The sequence below is a fragment of the Dicentrarchus labrax genome, unplaced genomic scaffold (genome assembly GCF_905237075.1).
Source record: "Dicentrarchus labrax unplaced genomic scaffold, dlabrax2021, whole genome shotgun sequence".
NCBI lineage: Eukaryota > Metazoa > Chordata > Actinopteri > Moronidae > Dicentrarchus > Dicentrarchus labrax.
In genome coordinates, this window is record NW_026136715.1 from 1,494,877 (window position 1) to 1,510,416 (window position 15,540).

Genomic DNA, 15,540 nt, shown 5'->3' on the forward strand with positions numbered 1-15,540 from the left:
GTCCACCTCTCAACAATATCCGGATAGATGATGACAGATGGTTTACCCAATCAACTGCTGTGTATTTTTTGACTTCCTGGATGGTTCTGTGTAACGAGCCATCTGGCACAGTCAAGTTGTCAGCGGGGAGCTGGTTCCACCATTGTGTATCCAGGACAGAAAGTCACAACTTTGATTGATTTATTAACTATCTGAGTGGTCTAAACTGACGGATGTAGTTGGCCGATTCTGATTCATCTACACATGCTGGCAGACTTCAGTTGCATGTCGCCAAGCACACTTAGTGCTGCACAGCTGTGGTTTTTTATTGTTAAGGTCACACCTGTACACTGCATCCTGTATGAATACTCTCTGTATAGCTGTATTTTCAGTGTGTGTGTTTAAGGAAAGGGAGGAGCTTCAGCCTTTGAAAGGGTGAGACGAAGGGGCAGTTACAGACTGTGTTTGGACTGACCTGATGTACACTCTTTATTCTTTGCTCGTCACTTTCAGAATGATAACAATCTATGTGTACTCTTGTCTTCTTTCTGGTGAGTTTATCTTTTTATATTCTCTGTATTTGTACCGACTGCAGCTTGTGTACAAATGCTGCTAGATACATTTTTATATGTGTGTTTGCTAAATGAGTCATTTAGTGGTTCACTTTTTGTAAAAGTGAAGTTTTACCATCACAAATAATTCAGTGGATCAATATTAAAAGAATTCATTCATGCATTGACATTATGACAATGACCAACAATGTTTCCTTTATTTCCACGTGTAGCTCTGAGTGTTGTGGTGGTGAAACCGCTCAACATAGATGGACGTATTGGAACAAATGTTACATTCAAATGCTCCGACTGGAACGTTTGGACTGATGTAAAATATAATGTAAAGTATCTTTGTGCTGATCCATGCTCAAGAGTCATCATCAAAGCAGCATTTAAAGAGACTGTACGTAAGAATAGAATAGAGTTAACTAACAGTGCAGAAGGTTTATTTGTGACCTTCATTCATCTCCGAAAGTCAGACTCTAAGAAATATTATTGTGCAGTGGAGAGACCTGGCCCAGATTCATATATAGAGGTGAATCTTAAAGTCATAGATGGTAAGTTTATGCTCCTCATTTATATTTTTAAATACCTCTCCTTTGTCAAAAACTACTGTCCAACTAGTTGTCAGATTAATAAATACTGTGTCTGTTGTTTCCAGCTGAGTCTTCCACTCCCAAGACAACTCCAAAATCATTTGCTGTTACAAAGAGCTCCACAGTGTCTTCAAGCAGCTCAGACAGTATTACTGATCTGTCTGCGTCATATACGACCCTTTATACAACACCTACTGCTGGTATGAACTGCACACTCATCTAAAGTTGAACTTTGGTGTGGCTGTGGCTCAGAGGTAGAGCGCTGTGTGAAAGGGTGAATGTGGCTGTAGTGTAAAAGCACTTTGACTGGTCAGAAGACTAGAAAAGTGCTATACAAGTACAGGTCCATTTACCATACATATGTTACATTTTTAATTGAAATTCAGGGTGTAAATATTGTGTCCATTGCAACGACAGTATGAACATCAAGCTTTTGAGACATTAAATAAAAAATAAAAATAGCTAATAGTTAATAGAAAACCTCAATAAGGTTCCAAATTCTTGACACAAAGCAGTCTTATAGTAAACACACGTATGTTCATCAAGACTTTTACAGATACAAGACAGCAGTAAAAGGTCAGGGGTCAGGCAGACAGGGAAGCAGAGCAATGAAATGCTGTAGATGGGCAGCAGAAAAATTCTTTACCACATAAACTACTGTCCAACTAGTTGTCAGATTAATAAATACTGTGTCTGTTGTTTTCACAGAGTCTTCCACTCCCAAGACAACTCCAAAATCATTTGCTGTTACAAAGAGCTCCACAGTGTCTTCAAGCAGCTCAGACAGTATTACTGATCTGTCACCTACTGCTGGTATGAAGTGCACCCTGAACCCCTGAACTTAATCTTGATCTATTTAATTTATAAACTTAGTTCAGGTATTCTGAGGTGGTTTTGTATCAGCAACGCACTGCTGTAGAAAATCTTCTTTTAGCCACATAAAATGTTATTATATGTTATAGTAAGGTATTTTCACCACTTTTCCTCACTGACTGCCTCTTTCTTTGGCAATAATCATAGAACTTTGTACACATGGGCCTGTGTTACACTGCAGACCAGCTGTTTGGGTCAGAGTTACAGCAGCACAGTCCTGAGAAACACAAGCGTGCACCAACTTTGACATATTTAGCAACATGAAGTTTTATTTCAGTCTGATCTTGCAACTTTTGGACCCAAACAGCTGATTCTGTGGTGTAATACAGTGTTCTTTTCTGGGTTTTTATTAAAAAAATAAAATTTTTTTTTTAAAAAAAAAAAAAATATTTTTTAACAATATGTTTTATAAAAAATAAAGTAAAATTAACTAAATTATACTAAACAGGGTTTATTTTGGGGGGCCCCCCCCCCCCCCCCCCCCCAACTTTAAAAAACCCCCCCCCCCCCCCTTTTAATACCACAAAAAAAAAAAACAAAACTTTTTTTTTTTTTTTGTAAAAAAAAACCCAAAAAAAAAAAATTTTTTTTAAAAAAAAAAAAAAAAATTTTTTTTTTGAGGAGGCTCCCCCACCCCCCCCCGCTTAAAAAAAAAATTTATTTTTTTTTTTAAAATTTAAAATAAAAAAAAAAAAATTTTGGGGGACCTCCTTTAAAAAACATAACAACCCAACAAAATAAAAAAAAAAATGTCCACAGTAGTACATCTCCTGTCTGCTTTTCCAGACTGCAGAATACCCAAACTTTATTTCATTTAGAACATCTTTATCTGTACCTTCAGTTTTCAGGTCAATCACAAATTATTAGTAGTCACTGAACTGATGTGAGCAGCTGTATGACCTCTTAACCTTTGTCCTTTTCTCTCTTTGTCCAGGAAATTCACTTTATTGGCTTCTGGTTTTACCTTTTATAATCTTTGGAGTGCTTGTACTGATGCTTACCAGGAAGATGATGAAGAAACAACCGAGTAAGACACATAAACCAACTGTATACAGTGGCAGTCCGTGGAATAGGCGACAATTAAATATTTTGCCGGATTAACCGGTTATCATGAAGACCTGTTCCACACGACCTGAGGGGTCTTGCTGGTTCATAGCTCACAAGAATGTCAGAGAGATACTGGTTCCAGTGCATGTAAGGTCTTCTGCCTTTCAGATATTCCTCTGAGCAGAGCGTTACAGTAATCTAGCCGACCAGAAATAAAAGCATGCACAAGCCTTCTGGGCGGCACAGAGGCTCAGTGGTTAGGACTGTCGCCTCACAACCTTGTTCGAATCCCGGGTGGGGCAGGGCCTTTCTGTGTGGAGTTTGCATGTTGTCCTCTGGGTGCTCCAGTTTCCCCACCATTAACATGTATGTGAGGTTCATTCTCCAGTCAGTCCTTGAGCAAGGCACTGGCTCAGATCTGGAGTTGCAAATTCCTATAATAAAATAACGTAAGAGTTTGCTTGGGCCACCAAAACATCCAGGACCACCACTGTACCGTATTAACTGTATTACATATCCTCCAATGAACATTATTTTGACCAGTCAGTTAACAAATGCTGCCCTGATTGTTTTCCAGTGGTTGTTACCCCACCAGAAGATGCAGGAGAGGTGAGTTTTGCCATTTTGAATCTTTAACCATGTGTACGGCTTTCTGTGCTGGACAGCAATGACACAGCTTGAATCCTGCCCCTAGTTTTCCTTTGTCGTTTCTTATGTTCATGCTGTTTAGGATTGAGTAGATCAACTTTTACTACTCCCTCACTTCACCCTCCCTTTCCAAGCATGAAGGAGAAACTATCAAAACAAAACAATCATACATCTAAAATGTCTTCACTGAAATGCATTGCTACAGTGAGGTTTTACTGATCATGTCACTCAACCAAAGAGTTTCCAGCAGTGTCTTATCTGTTCTTTGACTTCCCTCTTCTTAAGGACACTTTTTTGCCACCTGTCTACTAACTTTTTCTTGGAAACACTGAAGATACAGCTCTGGAAAAAAATTAACAGACCACTGCAAATTGATCAGTTTCTTGGGTTTTACTATTCATAAGTATGTGTTTGAGTAAAATGAATATTTGTTTTATTCTATAAACTACTGACAACATTTCTCCCAAATTCCAAATAGAAATATTGTGATTTAGAGCCTTTATTTGCAGAAAATGACAACTGGTCAAAATGATAAAAAGAGATACTTTGTTTTCAGACCTAAAATAATGCAAAGAAAACAAGTTCATAATCATTTTTAAACAAAACAATACTAATGTTTTAACTTAGGAAGAGTTCAGAGATCAATATTTGGCGGAATAACCCTGATTTTCAGTCACAGCTTTCATGCGTCTTGGCATGCTTTCCACCAGTCTTTCACATTGCTGTTGGGTGACTTTATGCCACTCCTGGTGCAAAAATTCAAGTAGCTCAGCTTTGTTTGATGGATTGTGACCATCCATCTTCCTCTTGATCACATTCCAGATGTTTTCAATGGAGTTCATGTCAGCCTGGCTCTTCTTTGCTTCTCATTGATGAAGGGCTTTTTCTAGCTTTGCACGACTTCAGCCCTGTCATTAAGAGTCTGTTTTAAACAGTTCTCGCCATGCACTTCACCCCAGCTGCCATTCGCCATTCTTTTTGAAGGTCACTTAAAGTCATCCTATGGTTGTTGAGTGACATACGAATGAGTTGGCGGTGATCCCGGTCAGTGGAGAGTCATTCTCGCCCCCTCGGTCTGTAGCTATGTTGTCCCCAATATCTCAGAATGGAAGCAACCTGAGGCTGACTGTTTCGTTCTGCCAGTAAAGTCAGAGTTTAAACCTCCTTTTCCTCACTCAAAACATTTACTTTAAACTCTTTTGGCAAGATCAATAGTATAATACATTTTTTTGATTTGAATTACCTTTCAGGTACTACTAGCACTGTTTTTGCCATCCAGCTGGTCCTATTGTAAGAGGATAGTGGACCACAGCAGTAGTTTTTATACTTTCCTTCTTAAATAAGATTTGGTTCAGGTTGCATTAACTAAAATTAGGTGTGCTTGTGTTGGAATTCAACAGACACTTGAATGAAATGGCTGAATGTAAAGATGCTGATTTAAGAAAAAAATTGAGTGGTCTCTTATCTTTTTCCAGAGCTGTATATATAGATTTGTAGATATTTTATTTCTCTTTTTAACATATTTATTGGTTCAACATAATTCTAACAGTGAATAATGAATCATCAACATAATGAACATACATATTTCACTGATATCTTGAGCTCTGCAGAGATGACAAAATGTCTACAGATGATACTTATCAGCTATCATATTGTGCTCTTTATTTCTCTAACACTCAGAGAATACAGTTTTATGATAAACCAACTTATCATATACTAAATATTGTATGAATACTTTCAGCTGTTTAATTCTCCTGCATGTACAATACAAACTACTTTGTAAGAAACCTTTCAGGCTTGTGTAACTGTCTGTCCTACTTCACTCATCATTCTCTCTCAGCATTACTTTCATTGTTTGCTGCTATGGTATTTGACTCCCTTTGCATGATAAGAACTTTTTCTTACCTAAATGGAAAATGTGTATATTTTCCTCTTTGGCTTGTAGCTCCCAACCTCAGTGCCTTTTTGCTAATGTACGGCCTTTGTAGACGTCTTATTTGGTACCAGTCTGATAACAAACATGTTGTGAACAGAGTGCAGGTCCTGATGGAGTCTACCGATCACTCCACCCAGTTACGATGGATGAAGACCAGGTCTATAGCACTGTCTCACCCACCAGAGGCGTCTGTGACTCCACAGCTAAGTCACAGATTTGACTGAGTGCTGCAGAAGGAGCTGTTGCTTCACCATCATATGAAAGGATGTAAAACTAAATCAATAACAATGACTTCTTGCGGCTGCTAACCTTAATGGCAGATTGGTTCTCTTTATGGAGAGATGTGAGCCCTTTGTACACAGTCTGCTACACGTTGACAGTTTAATATGGTTTTAAACTGTAAAATAAGAAATTATTTTCATTAAGAACGCTGTGAATGTTTGTAGAGTTTTTAAACTTGGAGCATCTACACATACTGGCAGACTTCAGTTGTATGTGGTCAAGCACACTTAGTGCTGCACACCTGTGGTTTTTAGGTGTTAAATTCACATCCTCACACTGCATCCTGTATGAATACTCTCTGTATATCTGTATATCTATCTCTGTATTCTGAATAAATAATATATTCCTATTTTATGGGCATTGTTTGCTGTTTTGTACATTAGCAGTGGACATTAACAGTGTGTTATGCAGTGTGTGTGTGTGTGTGTGTGTGTGTGCGTGCGTGCGTGCGTGCGTGCGTGCGTGCGTGCGTGCGTGCGTGTGTGCGTGCGTGCGTGCGTGTGTGTTTGTGTGTGTGTGTGTGTGTGTGTGTGTGCGCGTGTGTGTGTGTGTGTGTGTGTGTGTTTAAAGGAAAGGGAGGAGCTTCAGCTCCTAAGGGTGAGACAAAGGGGAAGTTACAGACTGTGGTTGGACTGACCTGATAATTGTTGTACACTTGCTCTTTATTCTTTACTCGTCACTTTCAGAATGATAACAATCTATGTGTACTCTTGTCTTCTTTCTGGTGAGTTTATCTTTTTATATTCTCTGTATTTGTACCGACTGCAGCTTGTGTACAAATGCTGCTAGATACATTTTTATATGTGTGTTTGCTAAATGAGTCATTTAGTGGTTCACTTTTTGTAAAAGTGAAGTTTTACCATCACAAATAATTCAGTGGATCAATATTAAAAGAATTCATTCATGCATTGACATTATGACAATGACCAACAATGTTTCCTTTATTTCCACGTGTAGCTCTGAGTGTTGTGGTGGTGAAACCGCTCAACATAGATGGACGTGTTGGAACAAATGTTACATTCAAATGCTCCGACTGGAACGGTTGGACTAATGTAAAATATCATGTTAAGTATCTTTGTGCTGATCCATGCTCAAGAGCCATCATCAAAGCAGCATTTAAAGAGACTGTACGTAAGAATAGAATAGAGTTAACTAACAGTGCAGAAGGTTTATTTGTGACCTTCATTCATCTCCAAAAGTCAGACTCTAAGAAATATTATTGTGCAGTGGAGAGACCTGGCCCAGATTCATATATAGAGGTGAATCTTAAAGTCATAGATGGTAAGTTTATGCTCCTCATTTATATTTTTAAATACCTCTCCTTTGTCAAAAACTACTGTCCAACTAGTTGTCAGATTAATAAATACTGTGTCTGTTGTTTCCAGCTGAGTCTTCCACTCCCAAGACAACTCCAAAATCATTTGCTGTTACAAAGAGCTCCACAGTGTCTTCAAGCAGCTCAGACAGTATTACTGATCTGTCTGCGTCATATACGACCCTTTATACAACAACACCTACTGCATCAGCAACACAAGGACTGGGTATCGTCTGCACTCACACATACAGTATATTACTGATGTAGACATATATTTTAATGTTAACTGACGTTGCAATGCATATTATAAATAATGAATCCAGTATGAACATCCAGGTGGTGAAATATAACTTAATGATAATGAATGATGTGAATAAAGATCCATATATTTAAAGTTGCTGTACAATATAATGTGTTATTAAAGTGAGTGTGAAACAGCTTTACATTCTGACAACCATCACTGATCAGTATTCACACGTCTGGTGCAAAGCAAGTTTAAGATCATTAATAGATTCATGTACAGCAGAGAGGATGTGAGGAGCAAGCTGTGCTGTGTGTGACTATCTTCCTCTTCCTCTTTCTCTGGCCAGGAAGTGTACCATATTTGATTCTGGGTGTCACTGTTATACTAACCATACTGCTGGTCCTACTGAAGCTCATGAGGAAGACGACAAAGAAACAACTGAGTAAGACCCACAATCCACTGCACACACTGCGTATATGTGGTAACATCAGCAACGTCAGCCTCCACCAGACATATAAACAATTGTCTTCATGTTTTCAGAAGGTGTGCCAAGTGCTGAGAGACCACAAGAAGACACACCAGAGGTCAGTTTCTATTCATTTAGTTCTGAAACCAAGTTGAGGTCTCTGGGTTTTCCCACAGAAACACACAGTACGGATGCATTTCCTCAGCTTGTGTGTGGTTGCATGGAAGAAGACTGAAACTAGAGATTTATAGTCCAAGTGAAAGGAAATTAATTCAGCTAAAATATCAAAGTCTAATTAGTTTAAGGAATCTTCTTCAAGTTAATGGTTAAAAAAGAAAAAGTCTTAGCTGCAGTGTGATTATTGTTTTCTATCCTCAGTCTGACAATCTTATCTTTACCAGTGTTGGGCAAGTTACTTTTAAAAAGTAATTAGTTACAGTTACTAGTTACTTCTTCCAAATAGTAACCAAATTAGTTACTCAGTTACAAATTATAAAAGTAACTAGTTACTTCAGAAAGTAACTATTGCATTACTTTCAAGTAAACTTTTAAATGCTCAAATGTGACCCTACCTCCACCCCTCTTCAACGGAACTTAAAATGCACTCCTGAACAAAATCTTAAGACCGGGAGAAAAATTACAAGTATTCGCATTTCGCGTTGGTGGAACATAACAAGATTGTAAGTAGAGCTTCAAAATACCAAAAGAAGAAACAGGAGCAAGAGACAACACAGTTTATAATTTGATTATTCCAGCAGGATTGTGTGTGAAGATGAATGTGAAAGCCTGAGTTTGCCACTGGTACACTCTGACTGCCATTTCAAGGTGGTGACAAACTTGGAAACTGTACAATATAGAATATTGGCTTTCATTGACTCACAGCTGGATCTCTCTATTGACTCCAACAAGACTGTGTCCACCTTGATAACCCACACAACTGTCTTCTGAATTACCCACAGCTACATTCAGACACATCAGAAGTTATCAGCTCAGACACTGAAGAGCTGTTAATAATGTTTGACTGAGGTTTCAGACTGTATCTGTGTAATGTGCTCGTAACTTGTTTCTATTTGGTTTAACTCAGTATTTTCCGTGTTTCTTACAGCTGCTTTTTCTCACTATTTCTTTTTCAAGGAAGTTGAATATGACGAAGTCCGACCTGAAGACTGTGAGCCTGTGAGCCAACCTGCAGGGGTCTCTACCCTCTACTTCTCTGCAGACCCAGACAGTCTCTATACTAATTATTCCCACCACCAATATGTGACATATTCAAAAGATGCTTCCAGCTCTGGGGTCAGTTCAGGGGGGGCGAGTGCAGAGAGCACATATCACCAGTGTGACTTGATGTATTCTGTTGTTCAACTACCCAAAGACCAAACTGAAGCCACTGATCAATCTGAACCACATCAGTCTGAAAGCATTGAGAATGACTCTCTGTACTCCCTGGCTCAGCTACCACAGACAACCTGAGTGTGGCAGCTGCCATCCAAAATGATAAAAAGGAACTTATTGATCATCTGTTTGATATTTTTTATGGAAATGTAGAGATATAATCCAATATGAATAGTCAAGCAAATGATAAACAACATATTATTTTATTCTTCAGTAATAAAAAGTCATACATCTTTCTTCTTATTGATTGAGTTTGAGAAAAGTAATTTAGCCCCTAAGTGCAGGATTTTTTTTACTCAACAAGGTGGTTTCATATTGAAAGAGTACTGCTGTATTAAACTTTATGATTCCAGATTTGAATCCCCAAACTCTCCTGTCAAGACAACAAACTGAAAAAGCTGGTAAGAAAATCTGTTGTGGTGTGTTCATTTAAACACCGGAACCAGAAATCTGTTTCGGTGGATGTCTCAAACAGGTGGTTGGTGGATGATTAAAGGCATATTAAAAGAAATGTGAATCTGAATAATTACACACAATACTACTAATGAAAAATACATTAGATAATTTAACTTATGTTATTAATGATGCAGTTTTTTCTCATTTCTTCTTTTTTTGTATTTATTTTTATTGTTTTCATAACAAAGAAGTAGGTACATATTACCCATAGTTGGTGGTGTTACAGTACAGGTTACTTGACAGGGGTTTTTGACATGCGACAAACAGGACATAGGACAAAGATAATGGCACTGCGACAGAATAGCAGTTCAGTTTTTAGACATTAAATCGAGAAAAGGTTGCCAGATTTTTTTTAAAAATTCCTCTTTACCAGACATAATGTACCTGATTTTCTCCAAGTGTAATACATTTCCCAGCTCTCTCAACCACATTTCAAATGTAGGAGATCTTTCAGATTTCCAAGATTGTAAAATTAGCTTTCTGGCTAACAATGTTGAAAGGGAAATAGCCTTGGCTTCACAACTACTCTTCACACTATCTGGATTGGCCACCCCGAACAATACGGTGAATGGGTCTGGGTTACATGGATGATTAAAGGCCTTAGTGAAAAACTCAAACAAGGAGCCCCAGAATAATTGTAGTTTATGACATGACAAGAATAAGTGGGATAGTGTTCCTTTCCTCACTTCGACACTTAAACTGAAATATTTTCTGCAATCTGGAGGGAGAATAGTGTAGTCTATGTACTACCTTGAATTGTATCAAATTATGTCTTGCATTGATTGAGCTATTATGGATGTTCTTAATACAATTCTCCCACATCTCATCTGAGATTTCCCCATCCAATTCTCTCCCCCAAGCCTCTTTAAATGAGTCTAACAATGTGTTTTTCGCATTCTGTATGATTCCATAGAGTTTAGAAATAGCCCCTCTTGTATATGATTTGACAAAAACTATCTAATCCTACATGCTGAGGTTTATGTTCATATTGTGGAACATGAGTTCTCACAAAGTGTCTCAACTGTAGGAAACGAAAAAAATGGGAAGCTGGAACGCCCGCTGTATCTGCTGAAAGGAGGCCAAATGACCCTCAATATACACATTTCTCAAAGTGATAATGCCCTTCTCTCTCCAGTTTGAGAAAACTACATCATCCAGTGCAGGTTTAAATGCATGGTTACAGCAAATAGGAGAATCCAAATAAACTTTGGGTGTTTTCAGAGTTGTTGTTACCTGCTTCCATATCTTTAAAGAATTATAAATTATCGGGTTATCATTATACAAGTGCTTTTTAATCTTTACTGGGCTATTAATGAGTGCTGGTAGAGAGGTGTGTTGACAGGAGAGGTGTTCAATTTGTAACCACGCAAGCATCTCCTCCAGGTTATTGCCTGGTAAACACCCCAACCAAAACAAAAAAATATTCAAATGTGCAGCCAAGTAATAGGATTTAAATTGAGGCAGGCCGAGACCTCCCCCGACTTTTAATAAGATGTTTCTTCGAGACCCTAGGTATTAGGATACTAGGTAGGTAAAAAGATGATATAATTGAATCCAGCTGTCTGAAGTGATTTTGAGGGATGCATACTGGGATTGATTGAAATATATAAAGGAACCTCGGCAAGACCACCATTTTGATGGCGTTAATAGGCCCTACCATTGATATAGGTAAGGTGTTCCAGAACTGTATATTCCTCTCCAACTGAACAATTTTCTCATCCCAGTTATGTCGTAGTAGCTGACTCAACTTCCTTGTGACTTGATTTGACAATGGCATTAGTTAACTTTTCCCCCAATTTATCTTGTATCTTGAAAATGAGCCAAATGTATTTATTAGCTTCAGCAGCGGAGATGAAGAGGCTTTGGCGTCTGAAATAAATAATATAACGCCATCAGCGTAGGCCGAGATTTTATATTGAATTCCTAGATGTGTTATAGGGTGTATTTCGGGGGTAGAGCGTATATAGGACGCTAAAGGTTCCAGAGCAAGAGCAAAGATAAATAGAGACAGAGGATCCCCTTGGCGTGTTCCTCTATATAGCCGAAAAGGACCAGATTTATTTAGGTTTGTGACTACCGAGGCCATGGGTTCCTTGTATAAAATCTTGATCCATTTAATGAAAGAATTGCCAAATCCAAATCTTGCCAATACAGACAGCATATATGGCCATACTACCTGGTCGAAAGCCTTTTCGGCATCGAGGGATATTATAACTGTATCTTCCGTGTCATGAAGAGGACTATATAATATGTTAATAGTCTTCTCATGTTAAAGTATATATGTCGATTAGGGATAAATCCTGTCTGATCTGGGTGAATGATTCTGGAAATATGACTATTGAGACGGTTAGCTAGAATTTTGCTTAAATAGTTTAGTTTAGTTTAGTTAAAAATTTTTTATCCAATCTTACATCGAGAACACAATTCATATCCCCCCCGACAATGACATTTGTTTGGTTTATATTTGGGATACAGTTGAATACATCTCTAAAGAACTCGGGGCATTTGGACCATATATATTCACAAAAGTCCCTGGAGTGGAACACAGGCAGCCAGACACTACTAGAAGTAGACTATTGGGATCTGCTATTGTCTTATTCTGAATAAAAGGTATGTTCTTCCTCAACAAAATTGCCACTCCTCTGGCCTTAGCTCCAAAATTAGCCTGATACACCTGGCCTAGCCAGTTGGCACGTAGCACCATCTGGACCGAGCGTTTGGCATGAGTCTCTTGTAATAAAACAACATCAGGGTTCAATGATTTAAGATGAGTAAGAACCTTAGCCCTCTTCACCGGATTACCCAGGATTATGTGCCATTCATAACCTCACCAACATGCTTTCTCTCTGTCAACATCCTAACATAACATGTCATGTCCATTATATACCACCAACATAAAACATGAACAGTTTGAACGCCCTGAACACCTTACCCCCCCACCCCTTTAAACGCGTCAGGCTTCCCCAACTGAAACCCGTTTCAAACTTCCCTAATGTCCATTGGTGCGTAGGCATCGTCCTTTCCCTCCCAGGCTCCACTCGAAAGACTCTATTGAAAGTACATATTCATCCCTTAAGAGAGAAAAAAGGGCATACAAAGAACAGCATATTTTGCGGTCAAGTGCGATTATAGACCGCGCTGGATAAGACCAGAATATTTACCGGTGACCGTTGATTTAAGACGAGGAGGCAGATAACTTATCACGGAGAAACTGGTCTGCTTCATCAGGGTTGTTGAAGATGCTGGTGACACCATCCATGGTCACACGAAATCTAGCCGGGTGAAGAAAGCCGTAGCGGAGGCCGGCTGCCCTGCACGTCTTGCGGACTTCATCTCTCTGCGTTGGTTAAGAACCTCCGCTGTCAGGTCCGGAAAGATGAAAAGCTTCGTCCCATTGTATTGTAGCGGAGATTTGAGGATGACCTCAAGTGGAGTCTGACGACGAACGGCCCCTTTTTAATATCAATAAGAGATATCAAAAGCTGTGTATATATATTCTAACCTAAACTGAAAGTTATTGGTTTATTGTTCTTTTACTTGTACAGAGTTGGCCCTAAACTGGTCTTATTCCCATGATGCAGCACATTTATTTAGAAAGCTCACTTTGAGGAACTGAAACTTTGTATTAGTTGCCTATTAACTCTCTTGATTTGCAGGATAGTGCATAAATGTCGATAACCCATATTTGCTCAGTTTTGCTTTTTATCCCTTTTTGTGAAAAAAATAAAGTTATTAAATAACCAATTCAGACAATTATTAAGTTTGTTTTTTATATTTGATTTTCACTGTCATGTTGTGCGCATCAGTGTGAGCCTACAGTCTGTAGTGAAAAACAGAATAAAATCTAAACACATGTTTGGCATTTACGCTTATTGCAGAGCATGTAACAGAACATATTAAATGAGATATTACAACAATAAAACATTACCCAACAAACCCTAAACAGCCCAAAACAACAACAACAACAACAACAACAACAACGGAACCTCAAAAGAACAAACCAACCAATACACAAATGAGACTTAAATTATTAATAGTACAGAAGATTCAATTAAATTCAATTCTATTGTTGGCCAATTCATAACAGAAGTTATCTCAGTACACTTTTCAAATAGAGCAGGTCTAGACCGAACTCCGAAGATAAAACTAATAACAAATGCCATATACGTAGTTATCTCTGATAGGGCTGGGTTGAATATGATGCACGTGTTTGTGAGAGTATCAATAAGGTTGGCATAAGGGGGAGAGAAAAGAAAAGGGAAATAAAGAAAGATAAAAAAACAAGGAAGGCATTATTAATATATATGGAAATATAAGACTAGATAAAGAGGAGTTGAGAGAAAACAGCAAAAGAAAAGTATGTATATCCACCAATCAGCACTAGCCTAAAGATTGTTACTGATATATTGATCAGCACTAACATAATACAGACTGATATATTGATCAGCACTAACATTATACAGACTGATATATTGATCAGCACTAACATTATACAGACTGATATATTGATCAGCACTAACATTATACAGACTGATATATTGATCAGCACTAACATTATACAGACTGATATATTGATCAGCACTAACATTATACAGACTGATATATTGATCAGCACTAACAGTATATAGACTGATATATTGATCAGTGGACTCCCTGACTGGTCCCAGACCATCAGACTGCTCTGCACTGTGTGTTCTGACCCCTTTCTATCAGAACCAGCATTAACTGTTTCAGCAGTTTGAGCTACAGTAGCTCGTCTGTTGCATCGGACCACACGGGCCGGTCTTCACTCCCCACGTGCATCACTGAGCTCTAACAAAAGAGAAAGTGTCCAGTTTGTTCTCATGTGAACCTGAATGTGCGACTCTAGACCTATCTTTGGTTCTGGTTTTGGGGTTTTGTTTCTCAACCATTTTCCACCATGTTGAGATGTTTTCAGTCAACCAGGCCTCTGTCTGCTGGTTTCTGTAATCTTTCTTCCTCTTTCTTCTAAAACTTCCCTCATACACAAATCACTCAACACCAAGTACCAAGGCAAACTCCTCATATGTGAAAACTTACTTGGCAATAAACCTGATTCTGATTCATCCTAATCCAGGCCCATTATGTCCCCTCTGTTAACAACTCTCAAATGTCTGATGCTAAAATGACTTTTGATTGCTATCTGTAAACGCAAAGGTTCAATTTAATGCATTCTCAATGGTCTTAAGAAACTGGTCAAACAAGCAGCTCATCCAATACCTGGAGTCCGACAGCATTCTGATCACCATACAGTTGATGAAGGGCAGTAGTTTTCCACTTCCTCTATCGCGCTGTCTCTCTTGGGTAAACAACATTAGTGCTGTGACTTTTCTAAGGTTTAGCCAAACAGTTTGCCGATAAATCGCCAAAAACCGGTCCAAAAATGAATGGGTGTGTATTGCGAGAATTCCAACTGAAAAAACGCCAATTCACTTAGAGTGTAGGGGAGAGAAAAATTAGTCGAATAATAAATTTGTAAACTGCTCTCAAGGCCACAAATGTCACTCTACAGAAATAATTTATAGATAGAAACGTAGGTAAATCCGTTGGGGTCGCAGTGATACCACTGCTGAACCTGTCAGACAAATAGTTTTGGCGGGAGCGCACTGATGCGCCAGCAACGCCCTCTACGGCCCCATCTACTCCCATGTTAAATGTAGAGGAGGAATCTTGAACCTGAACTGAAACTCGGCAGTGCTATAGTCAACAAGATGACGACGCTCAGGTCTTTTGG

General features: G+C 38.6%; 1 protein-coding gene across 7 annotated transcripts; it reads left to right on the plus strand.

The window, feature by feature from the left end:
• Window positions 1–447: 447 nt before the first annotated feature.
• LOC127378074 (CMRF35-like molecule 5) lies at window positions 448–9,840 on the plus strand. Of its 7 annotated transcripts, XM_051426624.1 has the most exons (7): window positions 448–530; window positions 764–1,087; window positions 1,192–1,326; window positions 1,835–1,939; window positions 2,934–3,026; window positions 3,624–3,655; window positions 5,728–6,261. In XM_051426624.1, exons 1-7 carry the CDS (start codon window positions 458–460, stop codon window positions 5,848–5,850), a joined length of 885 nt encoding a protein of 294 aa, XP_051282584.1. In that variant the 5' UTR covers window positions 448–457; the 3' UTR covers window positions 5,851–6,261. The 7 variants fall into 7 exon arrangements, with proteins under 7 accessions (XP_051282584.1, XP_051282585.1, XP_051282587.1 ...); XM_051426625.1 differs by lacking the exon at window positions 1,835–1,939; XM_051426627.1 differs by lacking the exon at window positions 1,192–1,326.
• Window positions 9,841–15,540: the final 5,700 nt, after the last annotated feature.

Coding starts and splice junctions, on each gene's coding strand:
- LOC127378074 (XM_051426622.1), top strand. CDS start 6,600: ATGATAACAATCTATGTGTACTCTTGTCTTCTTTCTG. Junction 7,914..8,011: donor GACGACAAAGAAACAACTGA/GTAAGACCCACA, acceptor TCATGTTTTCAG/AAGGTGTGCCAAGTGCTGAG. Junction 8,056..9,071: donor CACAAGAAGACACACCAGAG/GTCAGTTTCTAT, acceptor TTCTTTTTCAAG/GAAGTTGAATATGACGAAGT.